Source organism: Triturus cristatus, chromosome 9 (genome assembly GCF_964204655.1).
Source record: "Triturus cristatus chromosome 9, aTriCri1.1, whole genome shotgun sequence".
Taxonomy (NCBI): Eukaryota; Metazoa; Chordata; class Amphibia; order Caudata; family Salamandridae; genus Triturus; species Triturus cristatus.
In genome coordinates this window covers 590535626-590551497 of record NC_140592.1, presented here as the reverse complement: position 1 = coordinate 590551497, position 15872 = coordinate 590535626, and the positions used below count along the sequence as shown (strand labels likewise).

The 15872-nt window shown below is 38.4% G+C and overlaps 1 protein-coding gene across 2 annotated transcripts in view; it reads left to right on the top strand.

The window, feature by feature from the left end:
• LOC146798372 (uncharacterized) overlaps positions 1 to 15872 on the top strand; it is a 277111-nt gene that overhangs the window by 65748 nt on the left and 195491 nt on the right. For both annotated transcript variants that reach the window (XM_085625638.1, XM_085625637.1), the window contains exon 2: positions 7790 to 7843. In XM_085625638.1, coding sequence (XP_085481764.1) covers positions 7790 to 7843 — 54 coding nt within the window. The remainder of the gene's footprint in view (positions 1 to 7789; positions 7844 to 15872) is intronic.

The window sequence follows — 15872 nt, the reverse complement described above, 5'->3', positions numbered from 1 at the left end:
AGATAGATAGATAGATAGATAGATAGATAGATAGATAGATAGATAGATAGATAGATAGATAGATAGATAGATAGATAGATAGATAGAGCGGGAGACAGAGTGATAGATAGATAGATAGATAGATAGATAGATAGATAGATAGATAGATAGATAGATAGATAGATAGATAGATAGATAGATAGATAGATAGATAGATAGATAGATAGATAGATAGATAGGGAGACAGAGTGATAGATAGATAGATAGATAGATAGATAGATAGATAGATAGATAGATAGATAGATAGATAGATAGATAGATAGATAGATAGATAGATAGAGCGGGAGACAGAGTGATAGATAGAGCGGGAGACAGAGTGATAGATAGAGCGGGAGACAGAGTGATAGATAGATAGATAGATAGATAGATAGATAGATAGATAGATAGATAGATAGATAGATAGATAGATAGATAGATAGATAGATAGATAGATAGATAGATAGATAGATAGATAGATAGATAGATAGATAGATAGAGCGGGAGACAGAGTGATAGATAGATAGATAGATAGATAGATAGATAGATAGATAGATAGATAGATAGATAGATAGATAGATAGATAGATAGATAGATAGATAGATAGATAGATAGATAGATAGATAGATAGATAGATAGATAGATAGATAGATAGATAGAGTGGGAGACAGAGTGATAGATAGATAGATAGATAGATAGATAGATAGATAGATAGATAGATAGATAGATAGATAGATAGATAGATAGATAGATAGATAGATAGATAGATAGATAGATAGATAGATAGGTGTGCATACCGGGTCTGGTGGCTCAGTAGATGAAGGCGTCTGCTGCAGTGGCCTGTGTTCAACCTCATGGTCATAGTTTTTTTTTTGCTCTAGCCCCGCCCCCTCCCCCACTGGCCCCGCCCCCACCGGTGCGGCCCTCAGCCAGAAACCACACTGTAAATTTGGCCCCCGAGAGAAAGTTTGTGAGTACCCATGTTGTAGAGTATCAGTTATAAAATAGTTCAGGTATCAACTGCTATGCTAATGTAGTTATGAACGTTGTATTTTTTCGAGAAAATCTCCAACAACAAATTATGGAGAATCGAGAAAAAAGGTTTTGTTCTTTGTTGCATTCTATTTTTGAAAACTTGACAACTGATTAAACTAAAATCCAAAGTGTTTCTGGCATTTGGAATCTTCTGGATACATGTTCTGGTTCTTCAAAATTTACACTCAATGTACAGCAAGATGCTCAAGAATTTCTTATGTTTATGCTTGCAGTATTGGAAGATGAAGGAATACAAATTGAAAATCTGTTTGGACTTCATTACAGATGGGATCATGAATGTGAAGATTGTACATTTACGTCTACCACTAAAATAGACACTGAAAGATTAATATATTTGACAATACCAGATTGTGAAACAGTGTCTTTTAACACATTAGTAAAATCAGCTAATCAAAATATGGAATGTAGTCACTGCAAATCTGAAATGTTATCAACATTATTTATAGAAAGATTTGGACAATATGTCATTTTAATGATACAACGTTGTAGAGCAGATGGAAGAAAATTGGAAACTAAAATTAAAAATTTTGGGGCAAGTCAACTGTCAATTTCAGGAAGAACTTTCAAAGGAGTGGCAATTATTTTCCATGATGGACCTTCTACAACATCTGGACACTATACTGTGTATTTAAAGTGCAATAAAGGATGGACACATTGTAATGATGCCCATTTGCTATTCAAATATCGGTTGCCTGATGAATTCCAAAATTCATACCTAATATTTTTAATGTCAAAATTCTGAGAACATCATTCGGCCTATTGGGAAGAAGTCAACATGAATTAATTAGATTATTTTGGATATTTTCAATACAAACAATTTCAGAAACATCATTCGGCCTCTTGGGAAGATGTCAATATGAATTAAGAAGTATATTTTGGATATTCTCAATGCAAATGATTTCAGAAACATCATTCGGCCTATAGGGAAGATATCAAGAATTGCTGATTCAATTATCGTTTCTGTTCTTTGATACTGAATTTAGAAAATTGTTTTAGAAATAAGCATGTCATATATTTGATCTTTGTATTATATGCAATGTTATTGAGGGTGTTTATTTTATGAAATGTAAACAGATAGTTGAGTTTGTTGTAAATATTTTGAACACAGATTTGTTTTTTTAACAATCTTATTGATTGTATTTTTTTGCCCGCTGTCACATAATGATCAACATTGAAATCACTCTGTATGGTGAAATTCAATAAAATCTGAAAACAGCAAAAAAAAGCAAACTGAATATGTTATGTAATTGTAAAATTAAGCTGTGTACTTAAAAATATAATATTTTATGGTATAACTGTATTTTTTCTTCTCTTTTACAGACCAAAGTTCTAAAGTTTGAAGCTTTTTTAAATTTAGATTATAAAAAACAGAACTAAAAAAATTGTTTCACTGATTTTCATATCTACTATAAAAAAGGTAAGATTAAGTATTCCAACCACTACCCATGCAGTACTACATTCACCTGTGCACTACCCATACAGTCCTCTAACAGACTAGACACTACTCATTCACACCTTCAATTACTGAGGTAGTACCCATGCAGTCCACCATTCATCCTGTCACTCCCAATGCATTTCTCCACTCATTCAGCTAGTACCATGTACTCACCCAATCACTCCACCAATACCCAAGCACTTATAAATTCGCCTGCAGTACTCTAATTATCCAGTCACTACCCATGTACTCATGAAATGACCCAGGCACTAACACATGAACTTCACAATCACCTGCGCACTACCCATGCAGTCCTCTAACCACCTACACACTACTGATTCACTCCTTCAATTACCCAGGTAGTACCCATGCAGTCCAGTAATCACCCTGTCACTTCCCATGCACTGCTTCAAACACCCAGCCAGGACCATGTACTTATCCAATCACTCTGCCAATACCCAAGCACTTATAAATTCGCCATGCTCTCTCTTTGCAGTATTCTAATCATTCAGTCACTACCCATGTACTCATGTAATGACCCAGGCACTAACACATGCACTATCCCCTGAACATTACCCATGCAGTCATTTAACCACCTACATACTACTGATTCCCTCCTTCAATTACCCAGGTAGTACCCATGCAGTCGAGCACTCACCCTGTCACTTCCCATGCACTCCTTCAATCACCCATCCAGCACCATGTACTTATCCAATCATTCCCCCAATACCCAAGCACTTATAAATTCACCATGCACTCTCCTTGCATTACTCTAATCATCCAGTCAGCACCCATGTACTCATGCAATGACCTAGGCACTAACACATGCACTGCTACAATCCCCTGAGCACCACCCATGCAGTCCTCTAACCACCTACACACTCCTCATTTGCTCCTTAAATTACCCAGTTAGTACCCATGCAGTCAGACAATCACCCTGTCACTTCCCATGCACTCCTCCAATCACCCATCCAGCACCATGTACTTATCCAATCACTCCGCGAATACCCAAGCACTTATAAATTCACCATGCACTCTCCTTGCAGTACTCTAATCATCCAGTCAGTACCCATGCAATGACCCAGGCACTAACCATGCACTGCTACAATCACGTATGCACTTTCCATACGATCCTCTAACTGACTAGACACTGCTCATTCACACCTTCAACAACCCAGGCAGTACCCATGCAGTCCAGCAATCACCCTGTCACTACCCATGCACTGCTAGAAAAACCCAGTCAGTACCATTTACTTATCCAATCACTCCGCCAAAACCCAAGCACTTATAAATTCACCATGCACTCTCCTTGCAGTACTCTAATCATCCAGTCACTACCCATGCACTGACCCAGGCACTAAAACATGCACTGCTATAATCCCCTGAGCACTACCCATGCAGTCCTCTAACCACCTACACACTACTGATTCACTCTTTCAATTACCCAGGTAGTACTCATGCAGTCCGGCAATCACCCTCTCACTACCCATGCACTCCTCCAGTCTTGCAGGCATTACCCTTGCACTCATAGAAGCACCTATGTAGTACTGATGAAGTTAGGCAATCACCCAGGCATTACCCATCCACTCATCCAATCAGACAAAAACTATTCATACACTCATACAAGCCCATACGTACAACTGATGCACTCATGCAATCACCCTGGTACTACCCATGCAGTCTTCCAAACACTCAAGCACTACCTATGTACTCATGCAATAACCCATGCACTACTGATACACTCATACAATCACCCAATCACTACTGATACAGTATTCCAATCACCCAAGCACCACTTATTTACTAATGCAAACACCCAAACATTACCCATGCATTTTCGAGTTCAAAAACACCCAAAAAGCATACCACCTAGAAAATAAACACAGCAGGTGTGTATCCTAGAATGCAGTCAAAGGAATGAAAAAAAAGGGAGGGGGTCCTTCACATTCTAGAAACAAAACCTTGTAAGCCAATGAAATGCTTTCTTTTGAAATCACATGGGGGTCGCGCACCCAGCGCGACTTACGTAAAATATATTTAACAATAATATAACTTTATTGTAAATAGAAACATATCAATTTTATAATTACTTTAGATAATCTCTTCCTTTAAAACACATACTAAAGTTATATACATATACTTTTAAATCATAAACATTTTACGGTACTAGCGCACCCGGCGCGACCACATACGTATGTGACGTTACGCAGGGCCGGACACCGCGCACTCGTTGCATATCAAACGCGCATCCTCCACGACTTTACCAATATGGTGGATTGAATCCACATTATGTTTTGGGTCGTTTCCGGTCGCGGCCACTAGGCCTACCCACAAAAGTGAAGTACCATTTTTATTGAGAAACTTAGGGAAATGCTAGGTTGGAGGCAGTTTCTGGCTCCGCTCAGATTCCACAACTTTCCATCACAGAACTATGAGGAAAATGTGTTATTCTGACAATTTTTGAGGTTTTCAAGGAATTCTGGGTAACAGAACCCTGTGAGATCCACACAAGTCAGCCCATCCTGAAGTCCTCTCGTTGTATAGTGCTCAGACATGTATAGGGTTGCTTGGTTTCCCTGTGTGCTGGCTTAGCTAGGGTCCAAAATCCCCAGCTAGGCACTTTGTGAAAAAAGGGTCAGTTTTCACTGGAAAAATGTGATGTGCCCACGTTGGTTTTTGGGTTGTTTCCTGTCACAGAAACTAGGCCTACCCATAGAAATGAGGTACCATTTTTATTGAGAGACTTGCGAAAATTCTGTGTGGAAGGAAGTTTGTGTCTCTCCACACATTCCAGGACTTTCCATCACAGAAATGTGAGGAAAATGTGTTTTTTTAGACAAAGTTTGAGGTTTGCAAGGGACTCTGGGTAACAGAACCCCGTGAGAGCCAAACAAGTCACCCCATCCTAAATTCCCCTGGATGTCATATTTTCAAAAATGTATAAGCCTACATGCCTGCTGAGCTAGGGTCCAAAATCCACAGCTAGGCGAAAAAAGGGTCAGTTTTCTCTGGAATAAATTATTCCTACACATTGTGATTTCGGCGATTTCCTGTTGCGGCCACTAGGCCTACCCACACAAGTGAGGTACTATTTTTATCGGGAGACTTAATGGGAACACAGAATAGTAGAACAAGTGTTATTACCAATTGACTTCATAAGCCTGTCTGCCTTCCAAACGTAAGACAGTAGGTAAAAAAGAAGTCACTTTCAAAAATGCCCTCTAATTCACATGCAAGTATAGGTACCCACATATTCGGAGTTGTGAAAATAACCACTGCTTCTAAACTCCATATGCTGTTCCCATTTCGGAAATACATAGGGGCATTTGAGCAGGATCGGTGATAAATTATAATGGGCTTGCTAATATGCGTTATAGAATTCCAATAGAAGCCCAGGTTAGATGTGCAGGACATCTAACCTGGGCTTCTATTGGAATTCTATAACGCATATTAGCAAGACCATTATCGCAGTTTTAGCGGCAGTTTCCTGCAGCTGAAACGGTGATAATTTTATCACCGGTCTTGCTAATATGCCCCATAGTTTTCCTTGATACCTATTTTTCACTCTTTATATTTTAGAAAGTGAATTGCTGTACACCAGGTACACACTGAAAAACCATTGCAAGGTGCAGCTCAGTTATTGGCTTTGGGCACCTCAGATTCTTGGGGAAACTACAAGTCCTATGTACCCCCACAAACTGAAGGGTCTAGTGGACGTAACAGTATATTGCTTTTAAATATTTGCCATACTTATAAGGAGTTGCAGGTGGAAAAGCAGGCACAAATGTCTGTTTTTGTTCAACGTGTTTTCAATATTTTTTATTTCAAAGGTTACTTTCTATAGGAAAATCTTGAAGGATCTACGCAAATGACCCCTTGCTGAATTCATTTTTTTTCTTCTTTTCAGAAATGTATAGTTTTCCAGGATCCATTATTGGTTCCACATCGATTTCTACCACTAACTGGAAGGAGGTTTGAAGCACAAAAAATAGGAAAAATAGGCAATGTCCCATTAAAATGCCAAAACTATGAAGACAATGTTGGTTTTCTGACAAAGGTCTGCCTGTTTCTCAAAATCTGGGAAGATGGTGATTTTAGCACACCAAACCCTTTGTTGATACATCTTGCAGGAAAAATATAGAGGCATTGTTCTTTTTTCCAATTTTCCCCAAAAAACCCAAAATGTAGCTGTCTTTTGGCTAATTTCTCTGTCCCCTCCAGGGGAATCCACAAACCCTGGGTACCTTTAGAATCCCCCGGATGTTGGAAAAAAGTATGCAAATTTGGAATGGATAGCTTATGTGGAAAAAAGCTATGAAGCCCTAAGCACCAACTACCCCAAAAAGCCAAAATAGCCAAAAAAGGGCTCAGCACTGGGGGAGAAAAGGCCCAGCAGTTAAGGGTTGAAAGGGTTTTACCCATTCTCTGTCTGTGTGTAAATTTGATGGTACATATTAGGAACAATTCTTATGAAACCAGCTTTTTTATCTATCATAGAAAAAATCATACTTAGCCAAAATTTCAAATATGATTTTGCTATTTCCTGATTCTCTACAGTTTATAAAATAATTAAATAAGACCTAAAACATGCTTCTAGCACTGCACCTTTAGACCAAAGACCAAAAAACTGAAAAAAAGAAGAAGAAACAATATTTCAGCGACATTCCAAAACAACAAAACTCAAGCAGGATATTGTTAGCCTAGTCTTTCTTACTGCTTCCTTGTATAACAAAGTTACATTGTATTGGCCCCTTCAAGAAGAAATAAAAATGATTATTTCACTCTCCCTTTTCCTTCTTTGAATGTCATGTATTTTGAAGGTGTTTATCAATGTTTATATGTTTACACTGCTGAGGGCTATTTCCTTTTTGGTGGGGTTTTAGCAGTTACTACAGGTTTAAACCTAAAATAGGATGGCCTAATTATATCCTTTCAACCACATTTTTCTTTACAAATATATGGCCCCCGTGAGCTTTGTCGTGATCAACTGCATTCATACACAATAAGAAAATAATTGATGCCATTTTATGCAGTTTAAAGACAGGTGGACATGTGAGACAAGACTATTCCCTAAAAGAACATCAAATTAGATTGGGTCATGTGGCTTGTCGTATCAATCATTTATACAGAATATTATTTTTTATAATTTATTTCCAAAATTGTATTTTTAATGTTCATATGTTTTACTTTTGTGATAATTTTTATTTCATATTGAAAATATTTACTTGTGCCACATACTTTTAATCAATTACACGCAATATACTATATTAATTATTTTTTCAGATGGACCAAATCCACTAGATCCCTGTGAATTTGAAAACTTCTCAGCTGTTGAAGGTAAGTGAGCAATACAATGTAAACATTATTTTTTAATTATAATAGTAATAATTGTCAAGTTTTAGAAGATAGGGTATTGTTTCTTCTTTGGTTCATTGTGAGTTCATAAAATGGATGTATATATATATTAATTCACTGAAAAAAACATAGGTTTCAGGCCTGATATAGTTAGGAATTAGCATTTAAAAACCCTTTGAAATTCACTGAAAAAACACATAGGTTGCAGGCCTGATATAGTTAGGAATTCGCATTTAAAAAACCTTAGAAATTCACTGAAAAAACAATAGCTTGTAGGGGTGTTATAGCTAGCTGGGCATTTCACTTGAACAAAACCATTGAAATTCCTCCGATATAAAAAACAAAAAACAAAATTATCTGGGAGGGGGGCCACGTGGCCCCGGGGACCCCATCCCCCGGGGCCTGGCCTCTGTTGAGGGCTGTAGGGGGGTCCCCAATCCCCCACGGTCCCAGCCGGCTCCCCGTGTCCTGCGGGAGCCGGCATTGCTTTTCCACATGGGGAGCAGCTAACATGCTGCTCCCCATGTGGAAAAGCAATCAGCTTTGAAGCAAGAGCAGGTTTCCCTGCTCTCGCTTCAATGAACTACAGTGTCCCGGGGGTGGGCACCCTGGGACACTGCAGGAGCCGGCCCCTGGGTGTGGCGGTCCCCAGGGCCTATTCAAGGCTCCAGGAGGGGGGCCGCGTGGCCCCCTCCCACATTGACAATTTGCCCCGGGGGATGGCGGTCCCCAGGGCGGGGGGGGTCATAACCCTCATCCCAAATTACTTCAAGCCCCGGGGGTGGCAGTCCCCGGTGCTGGGGGTATGATATATCTATGAATTTACTTTTGATTTTCTCAGGAACTACTGAACGGATTTACACCATTTAAGCAAAAGGCACGAGTCTGAACTGAGGACTACCTCTTTGCCAAATTTGGTGTAATTCCGTTCAACAGTTCGGGCTGTAGCTGCGTCAACAGGTCCTATGGGAAAATGCATGGGGAAAATGCGTTTTGGGACCCCCCCTTTTTTCTCGGCCCCCGCTTGAAGAATCACCGTGAAATTTTCAGGATAGGAGCGGACCGGAGCTGGCCAAAAGTTTGGAAAATTTTGCGAAGATTCGTCAATCGGCGCCAACGTTATTCCAAATAGAATGTTGCGGATTTCCTATGGAAAATAGGTCCTATCTATATCTACCTACTGGCGACTGCCAGTAGGTAATAAGCACTTTATAAAGAACTTTAATATTAGTATTTTCATTATTTTTACATTTTAAGGGTGATAACATACAACACAGTGTTTCCTTGCATATATTAATTTTAATAGAACTCAAACATATGTTTATAGGTAAATTAGAGATTAAATATTAGAGAAGATGTGAATTTATATATAGCCCAGTCCATACTTCCATACTTCCATATGACCATATATTTTTATGTAAGTTCAGTAAGAATAAATCATGACAAAGAATAAATCATGACGCTCACATTTACACTTTATTAATCTTATAGTCTATATTAATCACAGGGGCTGTTGGTATTCTCTTTACTGGACAGAAAGGATAAATAATCTGCAAAGCATTATCTGTGGGAACAATGTAAGGACATTCTCATTGTTATAAAAATTAATCTAAAATGCATACAAATGTTTAGGAATAAAAAAATAAACTGGGAATGATATTGATCCTTTGCAGATTCCCCATTAAGCAAAAATGTGATCACAATTTACATGAACATGAAATTAATTTGACCTTTTACTAAATATGCATGGAAACCTGCACAAAGTGCAGCTTTCTATTTTTTTGTCATTTTGTAGGAAATTGTTATAAGCTGTAAGTTGACCACATACATCAAATGTACAAGGGTTGATTTCTAATCATTAATGTTTAAATGGTCGCATCATTTCAAAGTGTTACACACATTTTAAAGTTATATTTTTAAATCAATCAGTACATATGCTAAAATATTATTTCTTTTTGTTTTAACTTTAATTTATTTATTTAAATGTATATATCCATGTATGTCATGCCCTTTTTGAATAGCACAGGGCAAAATGGATTTATCGGCCCATAAATGAGTGGGTTTTGGTCATTTGTGTCTGGTGTCTTGGAAGGTCATCAGAATATGACTGCAGATTTAGGCAAGAACACCCTTTACTCGCTTGACTCTCTGAATAGGTAAGTCAAGCAAGCAGTAACGAAAATAAGTGAGATAATGTTTGTTTTAGAAAATGAAAACTGAAATAGACAACAATAAAACCAATAATTCATTATATAGCCCAGTGTTTTTAAAATATTGAAAAAATAACCTGAATTTTGACAGCCAAACAATATAAAAGGACAAAAGAAATTCAAATCATCACAATGTAGAGCAGTAAAAATGCATCATAGTTTACTGGAACAGAAACAAAAATCATGCATTAAAGCACAGGTGCCACATCAACATGAGATCAGCTGAGGCTGAGCATCTTGCCTAGTTTTTAAAAAGAAGTAGGTCAGTCCATATTAACTTAACTCAAGATTGTGTTTTAGAATACTAAACGTTAAGGGATCAAGAGCATTCTTAACACAAAACAAACAGTGTATAATTAATGCAATACTTTAATCTGAGATGTTGGGCTCGTTTTATGCCTTACTAAGAGCATTCTGAACATATTGAAACATTGACAAGTTCGCAAGTGCAGTGAGACAGCCACGCACCCATACATCATTATCTTTCACAAGATCTATTGCAAGGGTACCATTTCCCATGAAGTAGAAATCAGTGTTGAATGTCCCAGCACTCATGGAGGTTGGCTTCAATCATCTAGTCCTTGGTGTAAGTTATTTCCTTGTAATTAAGATATAGGGCCTTATTATGAGTTTGGTGGTCCTCCTGCGGTACCGCCATGAAAACCATGGAATGAGAGGTGGAAATAAAACTTGGAATATGTTCATAGGAGCTACAGCAGCACCACCAGCATATTCCTGCCCCTTTCTGCTATGCTACTGCTGTGTGATCCTGGATCTCCCGGCGGACATGGTGGTTCTGTGGCGTTCCAACCACCACACTTGAAATTCGCTGGAACGACCCACAGTGGTGGTAGTGGTCAGACCACCACAACGAGCATGGTTGCCCTAGGACCGCCGCACAGGTTATAAGGACTTAGTGACTAGATGTTCACTATCTAAGTTTGTTTGTGGTCACTGTGGTGGTTACATTGGGGTTGTCTCATGCTGCTTTAGATCATGTAGACTGAATAGAAAAAATAAAGATGGTTTAAAAACATTCAGCTCCAATGAGAACGTAGGCCTCTCTCCAGCAGACAATCCATTGTTCATAGGAACCACTCATCTGGGCTCATCCGTTACCATGTTTATTGATCAGGTAGTCATCTTTTGGGGGTAAAACAAGCAACTTCTCAACTGGTCATGCAGGCTCCTGGATCAAAAATGTGATGATGTTGTCCCACCTCTGTGAGACAAAAAGTGCAGGAAAGAAGAAAGAGAATTGTGGCTCAAGCACATAGAGAATGTAGCTATATCATTTAAATGCATGGTTGATCATCTTGAGGACAAAGAACAAAATAAAACGTTTGACAGATTGCAGAAAGAACCTCACAAACACCAGCAGTACATGTTACTACAACAATGACACATTACCAACCTACTAGAAGTAGTACAAATGTATTCAACCGGGCATTTATAATCACACTGCTTCTAACCACAGTATTGATGTTAACAAGATTCGACTTTGAAAACTCGTACAACAAATTATTCTCCTTAGAGGGGAAATAAGAAGATACATTCTAGATCATGTAAAAACACCTTTACCTAGTAATAATATTTAAAATAATTTGAAAACATGTAGATTAGTGTTTTTATCAATCATTATTGGTCATGCCTTGGTTATTGTGGCTTGTTAAACATGAGCACACTTTATTTTGTTTTTAAGAAGAGGGCTGTTATCTGGATTGATACCTTTTCAAACACTTTTATAAAGACATTAAAAATAAAATTTGCATGTCTTCATTCTTGTTTTAGGCTTTTCATGTATGACTGTTTCAGAAATTCATGAGCATGTGGTTGATGAAATTTCACAGGAAATTGTACACATATCCCTGACAAATTGAACTTCAACTACATTATGAACGAAGCTGTTTTTTATAATCCCCCTTTCCGTTTGGGAAACATATTTTTGTAAAGCATAGCCTATATTTGAAAAATGAGCGTTAAATGTTTTAAATGCTAATTTGATAAGTTATGACATTATTTTTGAAATAAAAGCTACAATATTTGAACATTTGAGTGGCATCTAGGGGTCTGTAAAAGTATGCAATTGTGTTGCAGTTTGCAACACAACTTCCTAGAGTTATGCTTTTGATGAATGTATTATAGAAAAATATTTTGTAGGCATTAAAATAAATATGAGTAAAACATACATGTGCAAAACAATATGCTTTTAACACAGTACAGAAAATTAATGACCACAAAGAACGCCAAAAATGAATGAAAAAAATATTTAGACAGAATTAACTGTAAAATGTATTTATTAAGGAAATATGCAGTGATGAATTTGTTGCATATGTGACCACAAAAAAAGAAGTTAATCTTCACATGGTGGAGACGTAGAGAATAATCACGAAGGAGACAATTCTGGAAATTAATGATATACACATCTAATCTCCCTCAAACTAAGAGGAGTGTTTTCGTAACAGCATCATTTACTACACGAATGCATTTCCATTATCACACTGAAGAGCAGAAGAGTGTAACAAATGAGGTATCAATAATTCAAGAGCGGACTGAAAGATGTTAGCCACAGTCCTGAACATAGCATTTTTAGGCTAACACAGCTGCTTGGAAATTCGTCATCCTGAGATAAACCTTTTATTTTCATCAGTTGTGGTTGAACCCTTGCCAACAGCTGGATAAGTTTTTTAATTAGACACTCCTAAGGTGGATGTGGATGCCATGCTGGACTCCTGTGCAACTGCAACTCGAGTAAGTGCTAAGGCACTTTCAGTGTGTGAGCAAATAAGTGTATCATTTTAATGCACTTATGCCTAAGGCTATTGGCAGACTCTAGCACTTTATCAAGTATTACATTATTTTCAAGAATGATTTGTTCACTGATAGACACATCAAGCCCAGAATACTCTGGAGCAGTTATGTTATGTTACATATTGATAAAGCGTGCAAATATACTGAATAGCATCCTGGCACTAGAGAGAAAAGGAAGGGAAAGAGATAATTGTCTGACTGACTGGGAAGAGCCAGACTAAAAAATGATGCACGGGCATTCAGGTTTTAAGTTTTTTTCCTGACAAAATAGGAAAGACCAAGGCCATCCATTCCGACTTTCTGATGAAGGGGACCGAAAATCCTAACGATGAAACTGACCAAAAGGACATTGGCCCAGATTTGAAACATTTTGCGCAAAATGATGCAAACTAGCAAATTTTTTTGGGTTATTTACTTTCTAGAGCAAACATGTTTTGTGCTGGAAAGTTACCTAAAAGTAACGCAAAGCAGTGTGAAGCTCTACTCTGCATTAATTATCATCAAGGAGGTGTTACATGGGTGGTACATGGGTGTTACCATGCAACCACCCACCTTTTTTACTCAGCACCCTATCTACTAACATTTGTAGATGGGGTTTTATGCCGAAAAATAGCACCGCTTTGAAGCAGGTGTTAAAAAGGAGGAATGCTTTTATTTCTCCTGACGCTTCCCACTTTGCATGCGTGCTGTACTGTACAGCCCACATCTAAAGTGGGAAACGTTTTAAAGTTATTCTATGCATAGTCCTTTTTACTGCTTCCAGTACAAAACCTATGCTAGACTCACACACACACACCCTTACACTATGGTGCAAAGGTGTGTGCATGGTACTTGGCAAAATGATTGTGCCTTGAGCTAGGTAGAGAGGATGTGGAGCTGTCCTGCTCTCTGCTTCTCAAGCAAAGCAGAGCAGCATTTTTGGGTGCTGCGCTGCGTTGTTTGTAAATTTTGTAAATCCTTAATGAGTGAATTTCATCCCGATATGCATGACCTAAATTATGGATGGCCCAATGGTAAAAGCACAGCGCTTTAAATTAGTTTCGCTTTTTTACTCGGAGCCAGTGAAGGGCAGATAGATGGACCAAAACTGAGGAAGTCACCGAAAGGTTAATGAATATTCTGGCTGATGAGTTTTGGATGATTTGCGACTGGAGGGCTAGGCAGACCACATTGCTGTAATCCAGACGAATAGAATTAGGGATTGCACCACAGTTTTCCTCAGAAAGAATTTTCCCGAAAATACGGAGAATGCCAAAGCAAGTGGCAGACTTGACTGATTCCTTTGAAAAGGGCGAGATTCTAATCAAAGGAACCACCCAAGTTGTTCACATAGGCGTGCTGGAGGTGGGTTGAGGTGGCACATAGCAGAAGGGTGGGGCCCAGAAATCTGACTGAGTGCTGAAGAGAAGAATTTCAACTTTATTTCACTATAGAGACAGTTGTCCCTTATACTTGAGGGTAACTGCACTGGTGCATGAACAGAAATTGGCTCTGATTGACATTACTTGACATGGATACAGTGACCTGCGCATGGAACCAGGTCAAAGCTACGAGACTGTACCAGATCAGCTAGAGGGGACTTGTAGACATTAAAGGGTGTCAGATTGATAGGGAAGCCCTAAGGGATGCTGCAGGAAACAGATACTAGATTAGCTTTCAAAGGGGACATGAAGATCGATTGAAACCCAACTGAAAGAAAAGATGCAATCCACGTGAGATCTTTTTTGAAAACTCCCTTCTCGACAAGTCTCTGAAGCAGAATAGCATGAGATACGTTGCAAATGCTGCTTACAGGTCTTTTTTTTTTAAGTTTGAGTTTAGTAAGCAATGAAGAAGTAGAAAAAAATAAAACAGCATGTACAAAAAGTGTGATACATCTCATATACGTATGGCTATGAGAAAGACAAAAATATGAATCAAAATACAATCATTATCAGAAAACATGCTGTGTAAAATAAGGAGTGAAGGAAGGGAAAGGAGGAGGAGGGGGGAGGGGAGAAAAACAGGGAATGAAGAATATACCATAACTTTATAACATTAAAAGAAAAATAGCATATGGAAATATTCACTGTAAGCATATAAAACAATTAAAGAAGAACTATTACACTATGATATAGAATACGAAGTAAGGGATATTAGAACATTGGAATGTTGGGAGCTCCATTGAAAACAATGGAGTGCTCCGGGTTTATAATGGCTGGTATAAGCCCGAAGCTCCAACATTCCAATGTGTTTTTGTGTGAACAAAGACTTCAGGGAGCCTGAGGGGATTTCAATCCCCTCGCGCTCCCTGAAGGCTTTGTTTTGTTAGAACATTCTGCCCTCTAGTGGCAGAATGTTCTAATAGCCTTATAGCCCTTCGTAGCAGGGCTATACCGGCTTTTAAAGTCCCTCTGCTTTGTTAAAGTCCCTCGCCTTCGCCTCGGGCCTTTAACACTGCAGCGGGCCTGTAACAGCCGGTATAGCCCGCTACGGCGGGCTATAAGGCTATAATAATGATATGTTATTACAAAGGAAAAAGACAACACAATGGATTATGGTGGTTTCCGAACTTCATCTGAAGTGGTGATAGGTGGAACAATAGATGATGCAACACAGGTAAAGAGGTAGTCAGAGGGAGCCACAAAAGATCTCTTTTATTAGATAAGGATATGGGGGTAATGTAATTTGTGTCAAGCCTGTGATGAAAACATACAGCGTTCCACCAGGCCCTAAAGGTGACTTGGTCTGCTTGTTTCCAATTTTAAGTTATTAAATGCAAGGCTACTGCTAATAATACATCTATTAATTTAAATTTAGAAGGGGACTGGGGCCATTGAAGTGATAAAGAACCTAAGAAAATTTTAGAAAGGGAAAAAGGTACATCAGTTTTAAAGATTTTATTAATTTGATTCCAAACTGATTGCCAAAAGTGAGAAATAGTGGGACAATCAAAAAGCATGTGTTTTAAGTCAGCGGGTGTGTAAGGACAGGACCAACAAGTAGAGGAA